This window comes from Aphis gossypii, chromosome 1 (genome assembly GCF_020184175.1).
Source record: "Aphis gossypii isolate Hap1 chromosome 1, ASM2018417v2, whole genome shotgun sequence".
In the NCBI taxonomy this organism is placed as follows: Eukaryota; Metazoa; Arthropoda; class Insecta; order Hemiptera; family Aphididae; genus Aphis; species Aphis gossypii.
The window spans coordinates 82,585,227-82,608,645 of NC_065530.1; the positions used below are offsets into that span (position 1 = coordinate 82,585,227).

The 23,419-nt window shown below is 25.1% G+C and overlaps 2 protein-coding genes across 5 annotated transcripts; both read left to right on the forward strand.

The window, feature by feature from the left end:
* Positions 1-153: 153 nt before the first annotated feature.
* Positions 154-8,550, forward strand: LOC114130136 (leucine-rich repeat-containing protein 45-like). 2 transcript variants are annotated; one of them, XM_050201645.1, is made up of 10 exons: positions 2,986-3,579; positions 3,641-3,904; positions 3,990-4,168; positions 4,259-4,387; positions 4,726-4,876; positions 4,949-5,183; positions 5,251-5,440; positions 5,515-5,648; positions 5,706-6,100; positions 8,008-8,548. In XM_050201645.1, exons 1-10 carry the CDS (start codon positions 3,455-3,457, stop codon positions 8,093-8,095), a joined length of 1,890 nt encoding a protein of 629 aa, XP_050057602.1. In that variant the 5' UTR covers positions 2,986-3,454; the 3' UTR covers positions 8,096-8,548. The 2 variants fall into 2 exon arrangements, with proteins under 2 accessions (XP_050057603.1, XP_050057602.1); XM_050201646.1 differs by lacking the exon at positions 4,259-4,387 and having other exon boundaries at positions 154-3,579; positions 8,008-8,550.
* An 800-nt stretch (positions 8,551-9,350) lies between these two features.
* On the forward strand, positions 9,351-19,690 carry LOC114130142 (serine/threonine-protein kinase Pak). Of its 3 annotated transcripts, none has more exons than XM_050198145.1 (11): positions 9,351-9,562; positions 9,700-9,808; positions 9,866-10,088; positions 13,708-13,740; positions 14,110-14,269; positions 14,348-14,804; positions 14,898-15,084; positions 15,815-16,007; positions 16,374-16,570; positions 16,648-16,785; positions 18,892-19,690. In XM_050198145.1, exons 2-11 carry the CDS (start codon positions 9,753-9,755, stop codon positions 18,973-18,975), a joined length of 1,728 nt encoding a protein of 575 aa, XP_050054102.1. In that variant the 5' UTR covers positions 9,351-9,562; positions 9,700-9,752; the 3' UTR covers positions 18,976-19,690. The 3 variants fall into 3 exon arrangements, with proteins under 3 accessions (XP_050054102.1, XP_050054103.1, XP_050054104.1); XM_050198146.1 differs by having other exon boundaries at positions 13,708-13,719; XM_050198147.1 differs by lacking the exon at positions 13,708-13,740 and having other exon boundaries at positions 9,352-9,562.
* The last annotated feature ends 3,729 nt before the right edge of the window (positions 19,691-23,419 follow it).

Consider the following 23,419-nt stretch of genomic DNA (forward strand, 5'->3'; position numbering starts at 1 on the left):
ATCGAATAAGCAGCTATAATAGCTTTACGAATATAATATATTTATTTTATCATTTATGCTTTATCAATGATTATCATTACTTCAAAAAGTTTGATTATACAACAGATAATAAACAAACATCGGCATTTACCAAAATTAACCATGTTGAATACTTAAATATGTTATAACACCAAAAAAAAAAAATATGTAATATATAAAAATGATCCGAGGATTTTGATCGGATTGGAAGTCCGAGACACTGTTCGCATACATTTATCTATTATCTATATTGCAATTATGGACAGCACGGTTAAAGATTATTTTTAATCGTGGTGGGCAGTCAGAAATGTGTTCCAACAGTGGTCAAAATCCATGATCAGTCCATATTAGCGGTTGCGCTGTAAATCGATCTTAATGGCAACTAATCCCAAATTCCGTGTTGAAAAAAACCTAATAATGATGGGCCGATGGCCTAGACGACGGAGAAATCGTGGTAGTCAGCGTGTCTCGCTGGCAAATGGGCGAATTGCCGAGTTGATGTACAGTTCTCAAGATTTCAACCATCCTCTTAATCGCAGAATTTTAATCAAGTCGGATGTCAAAACCCACCAATGCGAGTTTATACATTAACTATATAAAATATATAACATGACTTAAGTGTCGAGGTGCATACTAAACGTATGGTTGTTAACACGTCATTATTTTTTTTTTTTTTTAAGCACAAGTACCATGAACTATGACTGTTATAATTAGTAAGGTACTAATTTATTTTAATAACAACGTTACATTGTCGTTAATGATTTGTCTGGTGTAAATTTCGATTGTCGCACTAAGTACGAAAGCTATGAGTGTGTCCGTGCCATCTATCAGTCATACCACGCAACAAGTTTGTATGTACTAGACCAGCGTTTCTCAAATTTGTGATCGCGATCACCTTAACTAGGGGTCACTTAAGTCAAAAATAATAAGACGCTAATTTACAAAATTAACATTTTTATTGAATAAAAAAAAACACTTATACCTGTAACAAGTTTAAATTAGGTATTACACAAATACACCACTGAACTATATAAATACATATTACGTATTAAGTTCAGTGAATTACACATGATATTTATAAATGGCATACTTCCTTGGATTAATTGGTTAATGATTTGATATATTTATGGTTCAAATTTGTAGTTAATATAGTTATGGGGGGGGGGGGGGGGGGTCGCGAAGTGATAAACCATATTTTATACATATTTTGGGGGTCGCGACTCGCGACACTAAAAAAGTTGAGAAATACTGTACTATAGACATGAATTAAAATATACCTAAGATATATAATATCTATAACCCGCTTTGTAATATACATTTTGATATTAAATATTGAAAATATTAAATTAAGTAACAATACCTTTACCACGGTATGTCGGTAACTACCTATATCATATGAGTATTTGGACGACTATCGAAATCATGTACTGTCGTCCTGAAAAATATATATAAAAAGTCCTCATCACAACATCGCGTAATAGTATTTTGGTCCTATGTAAATAGGACTTGGATGTAAATAATCCAATTTAATTATTTATATTGTACCTATTATTTGTATTTTGAATAAATCTTATTTTAATATTTTCCTATTATTTATTATGAATGTGAAATATAATGTAACATTCTCGTAATTATTACCTATGTAATTCTTAATCTTCAAGACTTCAATTTTGAAAAAGCTTTATGGCCAATGCAATCACGATTCAAGGCCCATCATAACAACACATGCAGTATACGAAAATTAAGAGAAGAGCTACTATCTACGACATATTATTCTCGCCTGCTGAGCATTTACCATGTGGCAGAAACCAATTATAGACTACCTATATGTAAGACATTAATTACCTAGGTTAAGAGCAGGAGTAGCTACAACAAAAACAAACCTAGGTAGTTAAATGAGCCATCAGAAAGGATTGGACACAGCCGCATAGGACATACCTACTATATAAGAAAGTGGCGAAGATCAATCAGAAGATCATTTATTACTGTGTGCCATAGCCCCGTCATTCGCTAGGATGTATGACAGACGATTTAGTATTTCCAGTATTTTAGTTTTAGCCAACTAAAAGGCAATATCAGTTGCCTATACTCACTGAATAAAACAAAATATTTAAACTCTTTATTTTATATTCTAGTCTTACATTACTTTACCTTAAGATTCCTTTATTTATTTATAATAACATAATATAACCCCAGCAACGGATACAATGAGAAGATTTGGATATTTAGAGTGGGTAAATGTGGGTTGCATAAACATTCATTAGTGATTTACAAAGCCGTTATGTAACGAACTTATGATTCGTTAAAAAAAAATAAAAAATATTGGCTGTTGATTTGAACGCTCATTAGCGTTAGGTAACTAGACTAGTCTGAAATATATCGGCTACTGGACGAGTAAAGTACTATAAAGTGTAAAGTACAGGTCCGATTTTGGTTCGGTAACATTTACAAATACCTATTTATTAATATCAAAATTTTGAATTTCTTATTATCAGTTACATCTTTTTTAAAGTCTTAAAACATAATGTACCATTACCATAAAGTAAGAATTTAGGTTTCAACGTCAAAGAGGATGTCAGCGCAGTGTTTATTTCTTTCTCAGAGTCTTAGACCTAGAGAGCCTTTTTTTCCCCTTTTTGAAACCGGGAACGGGTGGGAATTGTTTAGCACAATACTGCCACCCAAACCCGTATCGTTTATTCACCATAACAAATAGTAACATACATAATAGCTATACATACGTGGGGGCCTCTAACCACCCTAGATATTTGACCTTTGGCCCACAAATTCAGTCACCACTCACCACACTATACTAATCGCACCAGCTGCCTGGCCCGCTCTGCATTTTCCTTCCGCCCGAGAATCAGCTCCACCATTTTGCCAGACTTAGATAATAATTATTACATAGGCTCTCTACTCAGACCCATGTGCAACATAGACAAAACGCATTTACACAGAATCATTTTTTTTTTTTTTTGTTTTCAGCTTTTGTGGACACAACCAGGTTTTGATAAGCGATAAAAAAAAATCATGTAAATAGCTAAACCAAAGAGGGATAATAATATAATATGGTCATATGGAACTAAATTTATTTATTTGTAAAAAACACTCCAAGGAGAAAAGAAACTATATAGATTGGACATCAGCTGGAAAGGAAATTTTGCAAATGAAAAGTATTTTCTTGAGCATTCAATTGTACAGTTAATATTTGTTTTGTTTTTATTACCGTTATCATTTCTAAAATAAAAAAACTGATTCTACAGAATACAAACTTATTTTTTCATTGATTATAATATTATAATATTATTATTAATAGGCATTTGTTAAAACATTGACTTTTTGCTGTAGGTATGGTACTGTAGTTTAGTGTATATTTTACATTAACTATTCAAAAATATTCTTAAATTTATCATTGAAAATTATTGAATATATTTCTATGAAAATACAAATTATAACTCATATAATTATGAATACAGATATTTGCAATATTTATCAAAAATTATGTTTGAAAAATAAAATATCACCTAATGAATTTATTGTATCATGTTTACACAATGCAAGGTAATTTTAATAATAATAATAATAATAAAATGTTAGTTTATTTTATTAATTTTGATTTTAGTATTTATGGTGAATTCAATTTGAAAAGTACTACAGTAACAGAACATTCTTGTTTATTAATAGCCGAAACTTTTAAACATGAACCCACTATTAATATTTTGAATTTGTCTGATTGTATTCTACCACCTAATGGGTTGAAAACCTTTTTAAATTTAGTGAATTATTTAACAAATTTAAAGATATTGAATTTAAAAGGAAATCAAATTGGAAGTGATCTAACTTTATATATTTCTAATATATTATCAAATAATACTAATATTACAGAGTATGTTACTTGTTAAATTACCATTTTATTAATTTAATTTATTTTATATAAAATATAGAAATGTATTGTTTATAAATATTTTAAGGCTACGATTGGATTGGAATAATATTGGTGATTCTGTTGATACATTTTCCCAATTGTGTCATAGCTTAATGTCTAATACAGTTTTAAATACTTTAATTTTAGCAAATAATAACCTATGTCAAACATGTGGTTTTCATTTAGCTAAAATGTTAAATATCAATAAATGTTTAAAGAATATCGGTAAATATGATACATTTTTTGAATAAACATATATAGACGTATTTATAATACATTATAATATCTTTATCTATCTTTTTTTGATAATATTAGATTTAAGTTGGAATTGTATAGGTGAAACAGGAGCAGAATTATTAATGAAATCTTTAAAAAACAATGAGATTCTTTTAGAACTAAATATTCAAGGAAATTCTGTGTCTATAGATATATCTACTATGATAGGTATGTTGAAAATAAAAGTGATGGTTAGGTTTAGGTAATCACCTATGTCAACATTTTAAATAAATTGTTGACATTTTTATTATTGTTTGTAGTTTGTCGATAGTTTACCTTAAGCTTAGAATAACTATTGAAAAAATTGTTGTTCACCTATATAAGTAGGTACCTGAATGATTCAAATTAAATAAATTTCGTTTTTCTAAATTTATATTTTATATATTATTTATAATTTATTTTTTATTTTTTATTTTTAACACTGTTGATCATGAGTCATGACATGTCAGTAATAAATTATTTGTAAAATTAATTATTTATTATGATTCTAATTATTTGGTTTATAGCCAAACAACTAAAACAGAATAAGTCAAATAAAATTAAGCAAAAAGAAATTCAAGTCAGGAACTCAAGTCTTCTTGAACATGTAGCATCAGTTGATAAAAATTATCAAGTACAATTGAACATTCTTAACAATCAATATAATAATCGTGTCAAGTAAAATATCTATTTTATTATATATTTTTCATTAAAATTAGCATAATTTATAGCAATATAAAATGTTTAAAGTGAACTACAATCAAAACTACAACTTTTTCAATTAAAAAATCAAGAGCAAAATCAAGAGCTTGAAGAATTAAAAAAAAATAGTTTAAAAGACAAAGAAAATTATATTCTTATTTCAAACCAAGTTAAAAAGATAGAATCAGAGGCATCGTTTAATAAACAAAATTTAAATTTACTTATAAAAAAAATAAGTAACGAAATTCCAAATTCTGATATGGAAAACATGAATTACCCAGAGGTGTTTAGGTTTTTAGATATCACTAAAAAAATTAATAATATTAATGCAATTAATTTTCTTTATTTAGGACTTGGATAAAATATTTTACATTGTATCAAAAATTAAAGAAAATTGTATCATTGAAGTTTTACAAGAAAAAAAGAAATGTCAACAATTAGTAGAAAATTTACTTAAGTTGACAAATGAACTAAAGACATTAAAAGAAGAGTGGCAACATTTTAAATCATCAACGGAACTAAATATTAAAGATTATTCTGGTTACAAATTACAATATAAAAAAACAAATTATAAATTATAACTATTAACTGATATTTAATACTTTTGCTTTTAGATGAATTAATAGCTATTAAAAAGTTACTTATTACTAATATGTATCATCGTAAGATATCAAATAAAATTAGTAATGAAATAAATATGAACAATTTAATTCGACAACAAGAAGAAATAAATACTTATGATAAACAGGTTGCATACATTTATATTTACTTATTTTAAACTAAATTTAATTTTGATTTATTTTAGACAAATGTGTTACTTTCGTTAAATACAAAGATAAAGACATTACATAAAGAAAAGACAGATTTAGAAATTAAATTAGCAGAAGCTGAAACACATTCTGTTGAAGCTACTGAGACAATAAAAGTACTTCAAAACAATTTGATGTTGGCTAAAGATGAATTAATTAAGTTAAACAAAACACAACTACATAATATAGCTGCTCAAACAACAAGTGCACAACTAAACACTGATGCATTAACCAAGGAAATAGATATTTTAAAAGCTGATCTTGTTGAAAAAGATATCCAATCAAAACTCTCTAAAATTGAAATAGATAAAATTAATTCCAATCATAAAACTGAATTAATAAATCTTGAAAATAAATTCCAGTCTAAATATCAAGCATTTAAAGAAAAAAGGTAAGTACCTAATTACTAATTATATTTAATTTAATTCTTTTAAAAGATCATACTGGTGAATTAATTTATATTAAAAAATCTATTTCATTTTATAAATAGGTAAATTAAGTAATTCTAACTAGCTGTATTGCCCATTGGGTAAAATCTATAGTTGATAGATGGTTAAAGTTTAATAATATTTTATTTGTACTTAGCAAATACTATAGATTAATTTGTACTTAGTCTAAAATTGATAAATTTCAATAGATAGGCAAACAAATATTCATTAAATTTGTTTACACTTAAGGACAAGTCCTTATAAGACAAATTCAGCACAAGTTATACTTATACCATATGTCCCTATTTAATAATATCACCAACCTACAACCATGTCTGTGAAAGTCAAGCATTTAGTCTTAATTTGTCAACTTTTAACTCTTTACTTATTTTTGGTCATCAGCCCCTCTTATTTTGAATGGTTCACCAAGTTTTACTTGGTAACTCGCTGGGCCAAACTAGCCCTGGTTAAGGATAAGTTGATTTAATATTGTCGCTAATATAAATACAATTTTTGGCTTTAGAAAAACATAGTTTGTAAATTTAATCATTCATTATTATTAAAAAATTAAAATTTGATCATTATTCATGATTAATTTTGTTTAGTTTTATTTTTATTAGATATAACTTACATGGTATATTATATTTTATTATATCTTATATCATATTGAACCTTATAACTTATGAGGATACAAGTAGTGAACATTTTATGTACCTACTTATGTATATTATTTATTTTGAGATGAAAATTAAATTTGTAAATTTTTAATTATAGATATAGTCTATATAAGCTTTAATAATGAATCAATAATAGAGTTACTTTTGCCAAACAGTACTAACTACCTAGAATAAAATAATTATGTAACATTTAAATGTTTAAATATTTTTTTAGATTCTGTACGAAGTGATGAATGTATTGTACAATTATGTGTGTGTGTTTTTTTTTTTTTTTTTGTTTGTTCTTGTGTCTGTGTACAACATAGCTAGTTGAAATAATGCTTCAATTTCCAACTTGGGGGGGGGGGTAGTTTCCAATGGCAGAGTGAATATCCTTGGAGGTTAAAAGTAAACATTTTCCAACATTCTTCCAAAAAAGTGATGGAAAAACGGGAATTTTTACGCAAAACCAGTTTTCGACCAAATCGATTTTTTATATGGTTGTAACTCAAAAACTAATCACTGTAAACACTTAAAATTTTTACTTGAATAATACTTCAAAATATTTGAAAAATTTATACAAAGTTCCTCATTAGTTATTCTTATGGTAAAAAAAAATGTATAAGAATACACAGGCATTATTTTTTTTTTTATTAGCATTTGAAGTTCAAATATTGACAAAAATTCGTCAAAATCATGAATACTTGCAAATTATTTTGTAGGTATAATTCATAAAAATGTTTGTATAAGTAGCTAAGAGTTGAAAATTTAGTACAAGATTTTCCATAAGTTAAGGTTACAATAATGAATAATTATAAAAGAATTTAAATTATGGTATATTCAAGTCATTAAAACATAAACCACCTTTTTACCAACCACTGGAAATTATATCCTAGGCTAACAAATCATCTTCGTTCAGAATCGTTTTTCATATACAATGATACCTATCATTGGATTCAAATTTAACACTCCTATCATATATAACCCACTTTTTTTCATTAAACATAATAGTGGGATGTTTTGTTTCTAAAAGTTAAGGATTAGAAATTAGAATAATCTCCAAAGTAATTAAAAAAGAAAAATAGACAAAAATGAAAATATTATCTTTCTTTATTATGAATATATTAATGAATGTAAAACAATTTTTACTTAAAATATTTATACTAATTTTTCCTAAAGCCTAATAATATATTTTAAAAATACATTTTTGATAGGAAAGAAGATCTAACTCAATGTGAAAAGATATGTTTAATGTTTCAAGAATATGTTGGTAAATTGAAAGAAGACACTTCCAATACATGAATATTGATCAGTAAATGTATATTAAATATGTAGGTATGTATATTACCTATGTGTTTTTTTTCTTTTTTTGATGTAAAAATATTAATATTTTACTCATTTAATTCTCTATAAAAATTATTTATCAAAAATTTTTATGACTAAATTGTATTTGCTATCTAAAAATAAAATTTAGGCACGTATACAAATTTAATTTATAAATGTATTTTATAAATATTGTGTTTTTTTAAATTAAATAGACCTATTTTGTATGAACATTATAACTTTATAAGACTGGGTTAATTTGTATGTATACACTAGCATAATATGTTATTTTAACATTATATAGACTTTTAAAATGTATGTGTTCTAGAAATATTATTATAACAAATATTTACTTGGTAGGTATTTACCAACTAGTTTCAGGATAGATGGCGCTATAACAAATATGACAATAGGTGTTGAAAAATCTTAATTTACAATATGTATGTATGTATGGTATAATATGTACTTTAAGTTGATTAGTATCTACTAGTTTTAAACATTAACACTTCCAGCTGACTAGTTATAAAATATGATAAATCTAGAAAAATTGTCTTTTACATTATAGGTATTGTAATTTATATGATCAGTGATAATATTGTGAAAACTATTATAGATTAAAAAAGTATCTGAATCTATGTATATAATAAAATAAATACACAATTATTTAAATTAATAAAATGTTAGAAATTAGACGATAATACCTATACATATAATAATAATTTACTACATAACCTGAACATAAAAAATATTTATCCCTAATTGTGGTAATCTGGTTTTGAATTCAAAAGTAATCCTTGTATTTAATTTTTTTTAAATTACTATTAATTTGAATTTCATGTGTATATTGTATATTTAAAAATAAAACGAGTAGTAGTTTACATACCTACTATACACATACAATTTGTACCACCTACTTGAAAAATGTATATTTTTAGCATCATCTAAAAATATCTATACATTTCATCTTCATTTGCTTCAATGAATATATTATTATTTATAACCTAAGTATTTTATAATAATAAATACATTTGAGTTTTAATCATATCAATACTGAATACATTACTATATTATTTACATTTTAATTTTGTAGACATCCTTGGAGGTAAAAATTAAATTAAATTTGGCGCCCAATTATAAGACGTCTTTGATCTACCACAGTTCAGTGTAACCAACGAAACACAAGAATTATGATATGATTTTTTGCGATAATAAAACTTGGGTATTAGGATCACTCATCAGCAATCTTCACAGGATGTGATATTTATTTCATTTTTATATTGCTTCCTATTATTTGTTTTAACTAGATAATAACTTTTTATTTTAATTTATGTTAAATTTAATTAGTTTTAAATATACAATTACGTCAGAACATGGTTGATTATGTGTCATTAAATGATTATTTTTAATTTTTACACACCTATGGGCCCAAGAATTTTCATGTTTAAGGTAATCTAAAAATAGTGAATAGTTAATGTTTATTTAGGTGGAGTCAGAAACAATAAATATTTAAAAAATAAATATCAGTGGAGACTAATTATGTCTTTCACCAAAATTGTTTGTAATTTTTGTTGTCATTGTTTTAGAACAATCTAATGCCAATCAGTTAGTAGTGATTTTTAAAAAATAATAAATAAAAATGTCAGATGACGATGACAAGCCACCAGCTCCTCCGGTCCGTCTAACTAGCAATAGGTAACAATAATGATAAAATCTATTATTTTAAGTTATTTATTTTAGTATGTATAACAGTTTTAGAGTTGCCCGTGGGGATTCAGTACCAAATTTGGATATTATGCGACCCTTACCTAAAGAACCAGATTCAGACCACAAAAAGAAAACTTCTAAAAGCCGTGTTACTGGTAAACTGAAAACACGGGGTACTGGATCTGAAGATAAACCAGAAATATCTTATCCGACTAATTTTGAACATACCATGCATGTAGGCTTTGATGCACATACTGGCGAGTTCACTGTAAGTATCATTATTTTGTAATGTAAATAGGTATATGATCATATGGATACAGAAAATGAACTAACGTATAGCTTAATTTGTGCATATTATTTAACATTTTGCTGAGATTATGCTTTGCTATGTAGTCAAATTGAAAAAAATTAATGTTAATATAACTAGAATTAATCAAAGATTTGAAATTTATGGTTGATATGGTTCTTAGTATATAGGCTTCTTAAAAAAATTAAAAAAACTATAGATATATTATTTATGTTATGCTAAAGCAGATTTTACTTAAAAGCTTAATTGTATAGGATAAATAATTAGTCTCAATTAAATACCTATTTGTAGATCTCAAACTTAAATATTATCACAAAGTAACATATTTTGTCACTATATTTTACTTGTTCTTTTTCAATTAGAGGAGTATAAATTTGAACTTGTGTAGGACTACATAAAAGTGTATTAATAATTAATAGCTTTGATTATAGTTTCCTCAAATCTTTTTTATTTTTGTGTTAGCTTTAGTATATCTAATATCTTATACATTTTTTGAAGACATCTTGTAAACTATTGTCTATTGTTAAATTTTGTTACATTATAATAATCAGGAGGTCAGAATTAATTGTGCTAATAGTACTATAATATGTGTTATAATGTACCTTCTAAGTATGGAAAATACTATCAACATATAAATTAAAATATTAAGGTCACTTAATTATTAGTTTTAGGCTGTTTAAGATTAGGCTAATATAAGTACTATGATTAAAATGGAAATAACAGTAAATGTACCAAGTTTCTGTTAAACATTTTAAAATATATAATATACCATTTTATGTTTAGAATCTTTGGTGTATAAAGCTAATTTATTGCTTACTCTGCTACCTGTATTCTGTAATGATTACTAAATACTATATTATATTACACATATCTTGATAGTGACATAGTTTTTTAAATTTATTTGACATAATATTAACTAAAAAGTAATAATACTTAACATTATACTATTATTAAAAATAATAAGAATCCTATTCAAAAACTTATTCTATTTTAAAACTACTTTAATCGACATAAAAGTTAGATCAGTCAAGCTTTATAGAGTTTATATCAATAATTAAAATAGTCCTAGCAAATTAGCAATTCATGTAACAAAAGTATAATTCTATGTTTAGTATATTATAATAAAAACAATTTTGTTATATTTTAAACAAAAAACAAAGTCAATAACAAAAAAACTGATCTGATTTATTAGAAAACAAATTATAATTAAAATATAATAGTAAATTTTATCTTTAAATCTTATTGTTGGTTAATGACCAACATTGATAACAAAACTGTATCAATCATTATAAATCTAAAATGTATCACTATAATATATGCATGACAAAAGTAAAAAATGTCAAACTTGAATTCAAATTAATATTCATGTTTTTATGTATATATTTTAGTGCTTTTATTTAAAAGAAATGTACCCATAAATTCACTTATTGAAATGCACCCAGTAGTATAAATTATTAGTTAAATATTTATTTTAATTAAATAAAAATCTTATAGTTGATATATTTAATGTTCTTATGTTCATTTCTTGCTGCTAGATATGTCATTATTATGTAAAGATGTTATTTAATCATATGTTGTATATTTATAATCATTTTAAAATTAAAATTGATAAAGTATGATTTATTGTATCTGTACTTTTCTAATGAACAAGAGTATGTTTAACATCATTGTAATACTAGTGATATCATAATATAGTAATAAAAATTCTAGATAAGTACTAAATAGATAACTTTTATAATTTCAAATTTTAAGTGTATTATTTAAAATCTAGAAATAACTTTCCCTAACACTGTTCTTGTGATAATATCTTATTTAACAAACTGAAAACTCATTTTCAAATTTCTAGTCATTAAGCTTTTGGTTGATGTCTGAGCATTCTAAAGTGAAATTTTCTTGTCCTTTTTTATTTTACGTATTTATCTTAAATCAACCTACCCATAAAATATATTTTAGTAGCTGATTATACTAATGACTAAGTCATAATTGTAGTTAAAAAAAAACCCAGTTACAACTTTAATTGACATACAACCTCAGTTCCATTTTAATTTAATAACAGAATGATAACATAGTTTATTAGGAGTTAGAATTAACTACTCTAAATCTCTTCATACTACTTTCATATTACGACATAATTACTGTCAATTTATAATATAAATATAAATTAATAAATACTTCAACACAAAATAGTAGATCAAGCATTCGGTTATGCTTTATAGAAAATGATACAGTTATAGATAATTTTATATCTTAATTTAAAAGGACGTCGGACCCGCATGTGTTGTCTCAGTCTTACACACGTGCAATTTAGTAAATTTTCGTTAAAAAGTTTCAATTCACTCTAATATCAAAACTAAAAACACACTATTGAAACTGATGAACAAAAATTTACTATAGGAAATACCCAGTTTTCCCGGTAGGCCTATCCTCCCATGTACATTATAGGTATGTTATAGAATACTATTTTAATTAGCAAAATTCAGTAAGTTATAAGTTTTGTTAATGTATCAATATTCATAATTTATTATCAAAATATTTTATGTTCAAGGAATAACTCTAAAATTAGTACATTGCTAGTCTAATTGATTTTAATACTTTGATGTAGTATACCTATAATCTGTCCTACATACTATCTAAACCTAATTATTAAAATATAATATAATTAATAAAATTGATAATCGGACAATATCCCTCTGACTGTTTTTGAAGTAGTAGGACATTTCCCCCCCATTTTTTTTTTTAAGTTTATTATTTAATAAGAAATTATTTTTTTTTCATAAATATAATAAAACGTAAAAAAATTGTATATAAGTAAAATAGGTTAAAAATTGTAGAAGAATCTTATCTTAATAGTCTAAATCATATAATTAAGATAGTTTTTGACAACCCAGCAATTGATTGGATTTTAGATACAATTGTAGATTTCAATGTTACTAGTGAATAATACAGTATGCTAGTACTATTATTTTATTGTTTTAATTAGTTGAATTTATCAAAAATATACATCTACTATATTAGGTAATTATAGTAGGTATCAAGGGCAGACTGGGATTAAAAATGTTTCCAGGATTTAGAATTAGAGAGGCCACATCTATATACTTATTGGTTGCACATAAAAAATTATTTTTTATTTAATTTTGGCAACAACGACCACTGGCCATATTAGGAATTGGTTCTGATAGTTATAATTGATTATTTTTATGAAAAAAAAATTTATACTTTATTGAAAAAAAAAAAATTTCTTAAATAATAAACTTAAAAAAAAATGGGGGGAAAATGTCCGCATTGAAAATATATTGGGGGAAAATGTTTTACTATGCCAAAAACAGTCGAGGGAAAATGTCCAGGGGGAAATTGTCTGCCATTCAATAATATTACATAATATACAAAATACTGAAATAAGTAGTTTTGGTACATTATTTGATATGTATTAAAAATTATTTTATATGATACATATCAATAATTTGCATATTTGGAATAATTGATAACATTTCTAGCATGCATTAAATTTAAATCACTTAACTAATACTCATAAATAGACAAATGTCTCTAGAATTCTGTGTTTGTTTTTTCTTGTTTCAAGCTGCCATATAAAGTGAGTAACATCAACAGCTTTGTGAGTAGCATAGATGGACATAAAATGTGTTTGGTGTCTTAGTAGTTACAGCATATAATCACATTGCTTATTATTAATAAGTTTAGTAATATAATAATTATTGTTGGAAAAAATGAACTTATTAATTTATTATGAACAATTTAAATTAAATATTCTATTTTTGTAAGTCTAAGTTAATTGGTAATAATTACAAAAATATAAACTTCTAAATAATTTTATATAAATTAAAATAAAATCCTATGATATTTACAATATTTCTTTTTCATTATTTTTCTTTGCGGTTGTATATAAATTGTTTTTGTGAATTTATATATTTTATTTATTAAAATGTATTGAATTGTTTCTTAAAAAATATTTTTATTGATGTAGGGTATGCCAGAAGCATGGGCTCGACTTTTAATAACATCCAATATAAGCAAACAAGAACAAAAAAAGAATCCTCAAGCTGTTCTTGATGTGCTTAATTGGTTTGATAACTCCAGTAAACAATCAAAAACTTCCAAGTATATGACCACAGCCACAAATATTGGTAATTATTAATGGAGCCAATTCTATTTTGATATTATTTTAGAATACTAATTTTTTATTGTATACAATTTTTATCCAGTACAAAACAGTACTCCCCCTACTGAAGTATTAGTGCGTGGTGCACATAGTGGAGGCAGTTCATCATATTCTGGTGTCAGTAGTAGTCAGCCTTCTTCATCAACAGGTAGCACTAGTCCTTCATTGACCACAACTCCCACAACAGATGAACAAACATCTCCCCCACCACCTGTATCTGTACGTCCTGAACGTACAAAATCTGTGTATACTAAACCAATAGAAGAAGATGAGCCTAGATCCATTACCCAAGAAGAACCTAAAGTAGTTTCACCGGTTCCACTTCACCGGCCTAGTCAAACAAATGGAACTGTACCAGTATTGGATAAAAATAAAAACAACACTACTGCTACTAGCCGTAAAAAAGTTGCTGATAATGAAATATTAGAACAACTTAAAACAATAGTAACAGTTGGTGATCCAAATAGAAAATATACCAAGATGGAAAAAATTGGACAGGGGTTAGTCAAAGCTTTGTTATATTATGTAGTAGTTCATTTCACCTTCATAGTTTATTGTAATGATAAGTTTCCTAATTATTATTATTATTACAGAGCATCTGGTACAGTGTACACAGCTATTGAAACTTCAACTGGTATGGAAGTGGCTATAAAACAAATGAATTTAGGTCAACAACCAAAGAAAGAGCTTATTATTAATGAGATACTAGTCATGCGAGAAAATAAACATGCAAATGTTGTAAACTATTTAGATAGTTATTTAGTACAAGACGAACTTTGGGTAATAATTAAAACAATTAATTATATCTTAATGGTTATGAATTATGATAGATATATTTTAGTGTGTAAGAGAACTAAGAGTGTTATTAATTTTTTTTTTTTATAAATGTCGGTAAAAATTTTTTGGCTAAGTTAAAATCCTTGAAAATTTAATACAAACTTCTTCATTAGTTAATCTTGTATTGATTCAAACTTATAAGAATATATAAGCACAATTTTTTTTTATTAGCCTTTGAAGTTCAAATAGTGACAAAATTACTAGATATGAAACTTGAAACATATACCTTTAAATTATCATTTTCTGTTCATTATTTAATTTTGAAGTCATTAAAACATAAATCACTTTTTTCACCACCCAGTGAAAAATATTACCCACTTGATTTTATACTTATATTTGTTTGTAAAAAACAATAATTTAGCTTAAATATTATTTCAATTCAAATGGCAAATCATATTTTTCTTTTCATAATCCAAAGTTTTTTACCAAAAATTTTGCTATATAAATATTAAATATTTATTAATTAATATAAATTCAGGGTTTAGGTTACTGGAATAATATATTATAAATGGTTTAGGCCGTTTAGGGTACTCTTAATATCTCATTCATCTTATTTAAACATTAGTATTTAAAAGTGTAAATAAAAATGTATTTTATAAAAGGTTGATCATTTAAAAATAATATTGAATGTACTATAAAAATAACTAAATTATATATTTGTTATATTTTCTAGGTTGTAATGGAATATTTACCTGGTGGTAGCTTAACAGATGTTGTCACAGAAACTTGTATGGATGAAGGTCAAATAGCATCTGTGTGCCGAGAAGTTCTTCAAGCACTTCAATTTTTACATTTCAATCAAGTTATACATAGAGACATTAAGTCTGATAACATTTTACTTGGACTAGATGGTAGTGTTAAGCTAAGTATGTATTTATTAAATGTATAATTTATTATTTGTTGTTAAAATTATAAATGATAATTTGAAGATATTCAAATATTTATTTTAAACATTTGAAATTCAATAACTTAATTATAACTTATTTAGTAATTTAATGTTATCTTGATTATTTCAATTTTCATCAATAAAAATGTATTTTATTTTCCTTAAACTTACGTTTTTATTAATTATGATGATTGTATTTTAAAAATAACTTAAAACTTAAAAATTTTGGACTAATTTATTATTTCTAGAAATTTAACTGATGTTTAAAAGAATATTAATTAGATATAATAAGATAATTTTAAATTAATTTATAAGAAATGTTTTAATTTTATATTTTTGATATTAGCCGATTTCGGATTTTGTGCTCAAATTTCACCTGAGCAATCTAAACGTACTACAATGGTTGGTACACCATATTGGATGGCACCAGAAGTAGTTACACGTAAACAATATGGTCCTAAGGTAGACATATGGTCTTTAGGTATAATGGCTATTGAAATGATTGAAGGTGAACCACCATATTTGAATGAAAATCCTTTAAGGGTATGCAAAAAATATTAATTAATAATTAACTTATTATGTATATAATATATTTTAATTTAATAAAAATATTTGTTTAGGCATTATATTTAATTGCAACCAACGGAAAACCAGAGATCAAAGAAAAAGAAAAATTATCACCAATATTTCAAGACTTTTTAGATCAATGCCTTGAAGTTGAGGTTGAAGATCGTGCATCAGCCTCTGAACTTCTAAAAGTAAGATATATAAATTTATTTAAAATCATTAGACATATAAATTTTATTAGTTAAATATAATTTTCATGTATTATTACAACAATTATTTAAGTTTATTTTGATTTTACATCTATAGATAATATCTATATTATGTATTAGTTATTAATTTTCCATCTATATATTATGTTATTTATAGTGCCATAATCAGTAGCATAATAAACCATGATGCAAACATATATTTCAGTACCTACCCACTCATTATCCCCTTAAGGGCTTAATATAATGTATATATATATAATTATTATGTGACTATATATTTTAATGTTTGTTTTATGTTATTGATAAAAGATTATGTATCAATCATCCCACTCTACCCCCCATAAAAAAAATTCCATCATGCCTAGGCTTCATAAAACACTGTTCACCATGCCACTCGTCCCAATTTCTTTTTTATAGCCCATATGAAAGAGTATAATAGAGGATCTTTAACTAATTACCACCAACTCATAATTTATAAATTAACTTCTTAACTATATATGTATTATTATATAGGTACAATACTGATACTGATTATAATTTATTAAAATATGGAAAAAAAAAATTATTTTTATTTAATTTTTTAGGAATAAACTAATCATACATTTTTTTTAATTATCTTAAATTTTAAGAATTCTTTACTGAAGTAACTAAAATATTTTGTTTGCAAGTGTTCCGTAAGGATTTTTCCCTTATCCATGTGGGATCAAATGGTTCATCAAACGGACAATAATTGGTGTTTTACAATTTTTCTAGAAACTAAAAATTATGAAAAATCATGAAGTTAAAAAAAATTAAAATGATGTTTCATTTTAAAAACAAAACTTTAATTTTAAATTTTTTACCCCAATGTTAATAACTACAAATTAAATTTGTTAAATTTCTGTTATGCTTTTTTTAGTGATCAAATTATGATAATAATATTAAATTTGATAATCTCAAGGAGTTTAAATTTAATAGATAATATATGGATAAATAATAACTATAATATTGAAAATAATTGCAGTTTTTGGTAAAATTTATAATCATGATAGTAAAATTTTATCATTTGAATACTTCTACTTCATAGAAACCCTCAGCTATCAAAAACTATTATTATGGATAATAATATTCCTTTTACTGATTAGTAAAGATATGGTATATTGATAAATGATAATTGATATATTAAAATGAGGTATTAAAGTATACAATTTAAAAGACAGTGGGGTTAATTTAAACTGGGGGTCCGTATGGCGTATACAGCACACACCTTAAACACTTAGAAGTTGTAGTACTGGTTGTCTGCAATAAAACAATTTAGACATTTACTAAAATAGTTATAATAAAAATATATAAAAATTTGAATGACTAATTAACACTGTGTTAAAATAATCTTAATGACCAAGTTTTTTTGATGAAAGCTGGCAAAAACTAATGAAAAAATCTTTCACTTTTTATCATCAAATAAAAAAAAAGGTTTTACTATTAAACCATCATAGAAATGATAATAAATATTTTTTGAACTACAGTTTAGATAACTTCTTAATTTTTAAGTATTGATTATAATAAAATAATGTTATTTTGTAGTTTAAAATTAAGAATATTAACTACTTGGAGTATATTATTATTATCCAATAGTAATAATATTTTTATTTTTAAATTAAAATTTTGAAGACTTATAAAATATAAATATGTTTATGATGAAATAGTTTTTATTTTTTCTCTTTAGATGATATACTAAAATAGTAAAATTTATCGTTTGATGAGAACTGGTAGGTCAATAATCTAGAACAGCATTTAGAGGTATTAATGTATTATTATCAATTAAAATCATTTCACAGTTTTTACACATGTTTTATAATATTTAGTTGATAGCAAAAATGTGTTTAAGATTAACTTTTACCAATATTTGATAACATTTAACCTTTTTCATATTCTCGAGAATCTATTTATTAAAAAACAATATTTGTTAATTGATAAAACTGTTCGAAGTACCTAATGCAATTAAAAGCAAAAATTGGTTACCTATTAAATTATTTAAATATTGCATGTATCTAAGAATTTAGTATTTAAAATTATTTATGCAATGTATGTTTTATAAATTGTTCACAGCACCCATTTTTGAAGCTTTCCAGACCTTTAGCCAGTCTAACTCCTTTGATAATGGCAGCTAAACAAGCCGCCAAGGGTCATTGATATTTGTGGTTAAGTATTAACGGTCTTTCTTTGGTTCAAATCCAGCCATATTATTTTATGAAACAATGTCAACTATCAATTGTATTGATTGTTTTATTATTTTATACTTATGTAACATTAATTAACAATTATTATTAGTTATGATCAGAAATAATGTTTGAATATATTCTATTTTTTACATATCTTCAGCCTGTGGTGCTTTATCTTCTTCTTCTCTATCTAAAAACATTTTAAATATGTATTATTGTACAGTAATTTTTTGTTATTTGGTAATTTAATTAACATTTCAGACTATATGTTAAATCACCATTATTTCTGACATAATAAATAATATGTACTAAAGTGTTTAAAATACACTTTAGTTCATAAACATTTTATTTATTTTAATTCTAGGTATTGTTTGTGAGTTTTATTTATTTATAATTTTTATTGTTAAATTAATAGTATTTTTATTATTTATTCTCATCTAATCAAAGCTTTATTATATATTCCGTACTGAATTACATTTACATAATATATATATATTTTAGATTTATTCAATTTTTAAAACTAAGTTTTATTTTATTGAATCCTTAGTTTTTTATACAAGCATTTATAATAATATCTATATTACATATATTTATAGAAATAGATAATTTTTAATGTTAAATAAACACCGGACGTTCGATAACAGCAGGACATTAAAGTGAAATAATCACAAATACAGATGTCTGAACTTTGTGTATTTCTTAAATATACCCAAAGCCTTAGGACTCATTAGCACACAATATTGCTCAACAGGTCAAAAGGGAACTGATATTTAGATTAATATGATTTTGTATAGTTAATATTTTAGACAACTGGAAACGATTGTTGTTTTGATATTATTTGAATCCTAGTATAATTTGAACAGAAATAATATTTCGCAATATTATTTACTTGAGTTATAATATTGTAATGGTATAAAATACAGCATATTCATTAACAATAATGTTATAAAATCAAAGTTTATTACTATGTTTGAGATTTGAATGATATTTTTCTTGTGTTACATGATGTTTGTTTGTTACATATCTAATTTGTGGTTCATTGAAAAGATATTGGTTTTAATTTAATTTACATTTTTATAAATTGTCGAGCATTTTATATGTAAATTTGTTACCCTCATGAACAATAAAAAATATAATTGTATAACACACAACACACCTTAGGTATTAAATGTTAACCTATTAATTGACATATATTGCAAAATAAGTTCAGGTCGTCATAAGCCTTACATATCTCACAAAAATGCATAGTACCTGGTTACCAATCATGAAGCCTTCACCATATGGACGTTGGATCAGCCATTGATAACAACAACTGTCCCGCTGCTAAGAGGATTTAATAAATTAAATTAAAAAATTTTGTTTTCAAGGTTCTAGTCAATTTGTATTCTTCTATGAATGCAAATATGCAAATAATTAAAATTATTTTATTATTGCATTTTAATTCCATATAACTAGCCCATATAACTAATTCTTCAAATTGATACTGGAAAAGCTTAAAAAAAAAATAATACTTAAAAAAATAGTAATACTAATATTATATTAATATTTTTAAGATCACATTAAAAAAAAAAACAATATTTAGCATCATCAAAACGGATAGATAAATATTATTATGTATTGCGCTATTTCTTACCTTATTAAATGAAAATTTGGGGGACCTGGTATTTGACTATTACTCCATAAATGAATAATTAATAATAGTTAGCCTTGTAGATGTAAAAAATGAATTTTTATCTAATGATACCTATATTTATACTGGAATAAAATATGTCTGAATATTTGCTGATAAATGTATACAATTGAGAATTTTTGAAATTAAATCAAATAATAAATCATTTCTTACCTAAGAAAATTGATTCTAAGTGAAGAGGGTTTGTTCGCCTAGATAGCTAATCATATTTTTAGACGTATATCCATGTATTCAATGTATAATATATATAATTGTATTGCTATTATAGTAATTATTTTACTAATGGTGATTAGTAAACTTTAAAAGCTTATACAATTATTATGACTATATATATGTATTTTTATATTTTTTATTTGGTATAAAAACAACTTGTAAGAAATTCTGTATTAACCATTTATATCCAAAAACAAAAAAAATGTTCATACTAAATTTAGGTACATAGTTTTAGAGTTTTTATATTGAAACTTTATTGAAATTAGTTTGTATTAACTTTTATTTTCATTGAGTTAAATCATAAACACAAACAAATTATGAAAATTATGTTATGGTACATGAAACATTTTTAATACATCTAATCTATTGGAAATTTAAACCATTAATTATAAATAATTATACTATTATGTACTTATTAATTATTACATTAGTATTTTGATTAAATGTTCTTGATAAAAATAAATATTTCATTGATTATTTGAATTCAAAATAATCAATGGAATATTATTATCATTAGATAGATATATTTTGTTTTAGGTTATAAGAATGTGCCATTGTCTATTTATCAACTGAAAACATTTTATGTTAATATTATTTAATTTTAAATAAGTACCTTATTCAAAAAAACGTAATTTACTTAATATTAGCTAAGGCAATAAAGTTGTTTCCGGGCACATGAATGTTAAGACTTAAGACTAGGCAAATATGATGTGCAGTTGTGTTGATGACGACTCACAAGTAGGCACACAAATTGTCAATAGTATGTGCAGGATTAAAGAGAAGTCATTGAACTTAAGTTATAAACGATTTAAAGAAAGGATGTCAGTGACTAAGATGCTTTTACATTTGTTCTTAGTACCGATTCAAATCATTTAGATATACATTCATGCCAATCTTTTGCATTAAGTATACATGTGTAGTGTGTCATCATGATTGTTCTCATCAGTATATTTTATCTTTTAATTAATAGCTAAAGTTTAGTCGATAGGTTCAAAGTTCGAACTTGATAAATTAATTCAATTGGAGGAAGAGTTATGACTTATTGTGATATACTGGAAAAGTAGGAATACACATACTGACAATATTTGAGATTATAAAGATAAGGTTTTAAATCATTTAATTAATATAATATTATTCACTGAAAATAGAAACACAAAGCGGTAGAAAGTGTATAAAGTATTCAATTTGGGATTGGGAATCATGTATTGGACTTTGAACTTGTACACGAATTTAGAGATTGTGTAATAAGCCAACAACTCGGGAACGTACAATAATTGATTATAATTTATTGGTACCTAATCAATAAATCAACTACTGAATAGTGAATCCTATGACTGTAAAATACTAAAATGTTAATGCTATGGTAGTATTTATATATTTACATTACGCTATTTAATTATTCGCTGTATGAAACACAAACGCAGATAAATATATATAATATGTATTACATAAACACGAACGTATGGTATATCAATTATAGTTGGTTAAAATGTTCGTGTTTTGTATAATTACTTACGCCGAATCTCATTTTGTTTATTAGACAACGAATAATTGTGATCTGCATAAAATTAATGCACAGTAAAAGATAGCTGATAGATACAAAGAAAATGGGGTTGTCATTCAAATATCAGAGGATGTCAGCGCACTGTTTGTTTTCTCTTTGGTTCACGTATAACATAGACAAAACGCATTCACGCAAAATCATTTTTTGATGTTTAGGGGATTGCTTACCTATATTTATTTAGACTTCCCAAAGACGGTACTAATACAGCCTTAAAGCAAAAAACTAAATTCTTCTTTCCTGTAAAAATTAAAAATCTCAGTATTCCCGAAATGATTTCTTTACAGTTTTAAATCGATAGAAAGGCTCTCTGAATATTAAGGCCCTAATATTACAGCCACTTTGCCGTCATTTCCCCTATTTATGCCACTAATTGTAGTACAGTACTCACTAGTCTTATAACTCCTTTAGGCGAGTTTTAATTAATCTGAGATCTAATTAGGAAGAAATTACACATTAGTTGAGATATTATGTCTGTATATCATCAGCTAAGGTAGCCTAAAAAGCATAATATAAGTAGCCACGTGGGCCGGAATATCAATGGAGAATAAGTTGTAGGTACCTACTTGAATGATGTTATCTTATTTGTGTTAAGATTATTATGGGGGGGGGGGGAGGGCAAACTTTATTTTATGTCGATATACCGTACATTTAAAGATACTTAGAGACTAAATAAACACAATAAATACATTTTGCATAAAATCTAGGGAGCAGTTGCTCCCTTTCGTCCCCCAGTTTACGCCTATGATAATAGTCATTGTAAAACGATTGAGCTCGTTTTCCTTATATAAAAGAACAACATAATTGCGCTTTATGAAATATAGGCTGTTTGTTCTTTTAACAATTTTCTGTTAATATAAAGTATGTAACTTTTCATATATTTTTTTAAATAGTGTATTGAGTGTAATAATGACACAGTGTGAAATAATTTTCTACAAATCCAAGATTTCA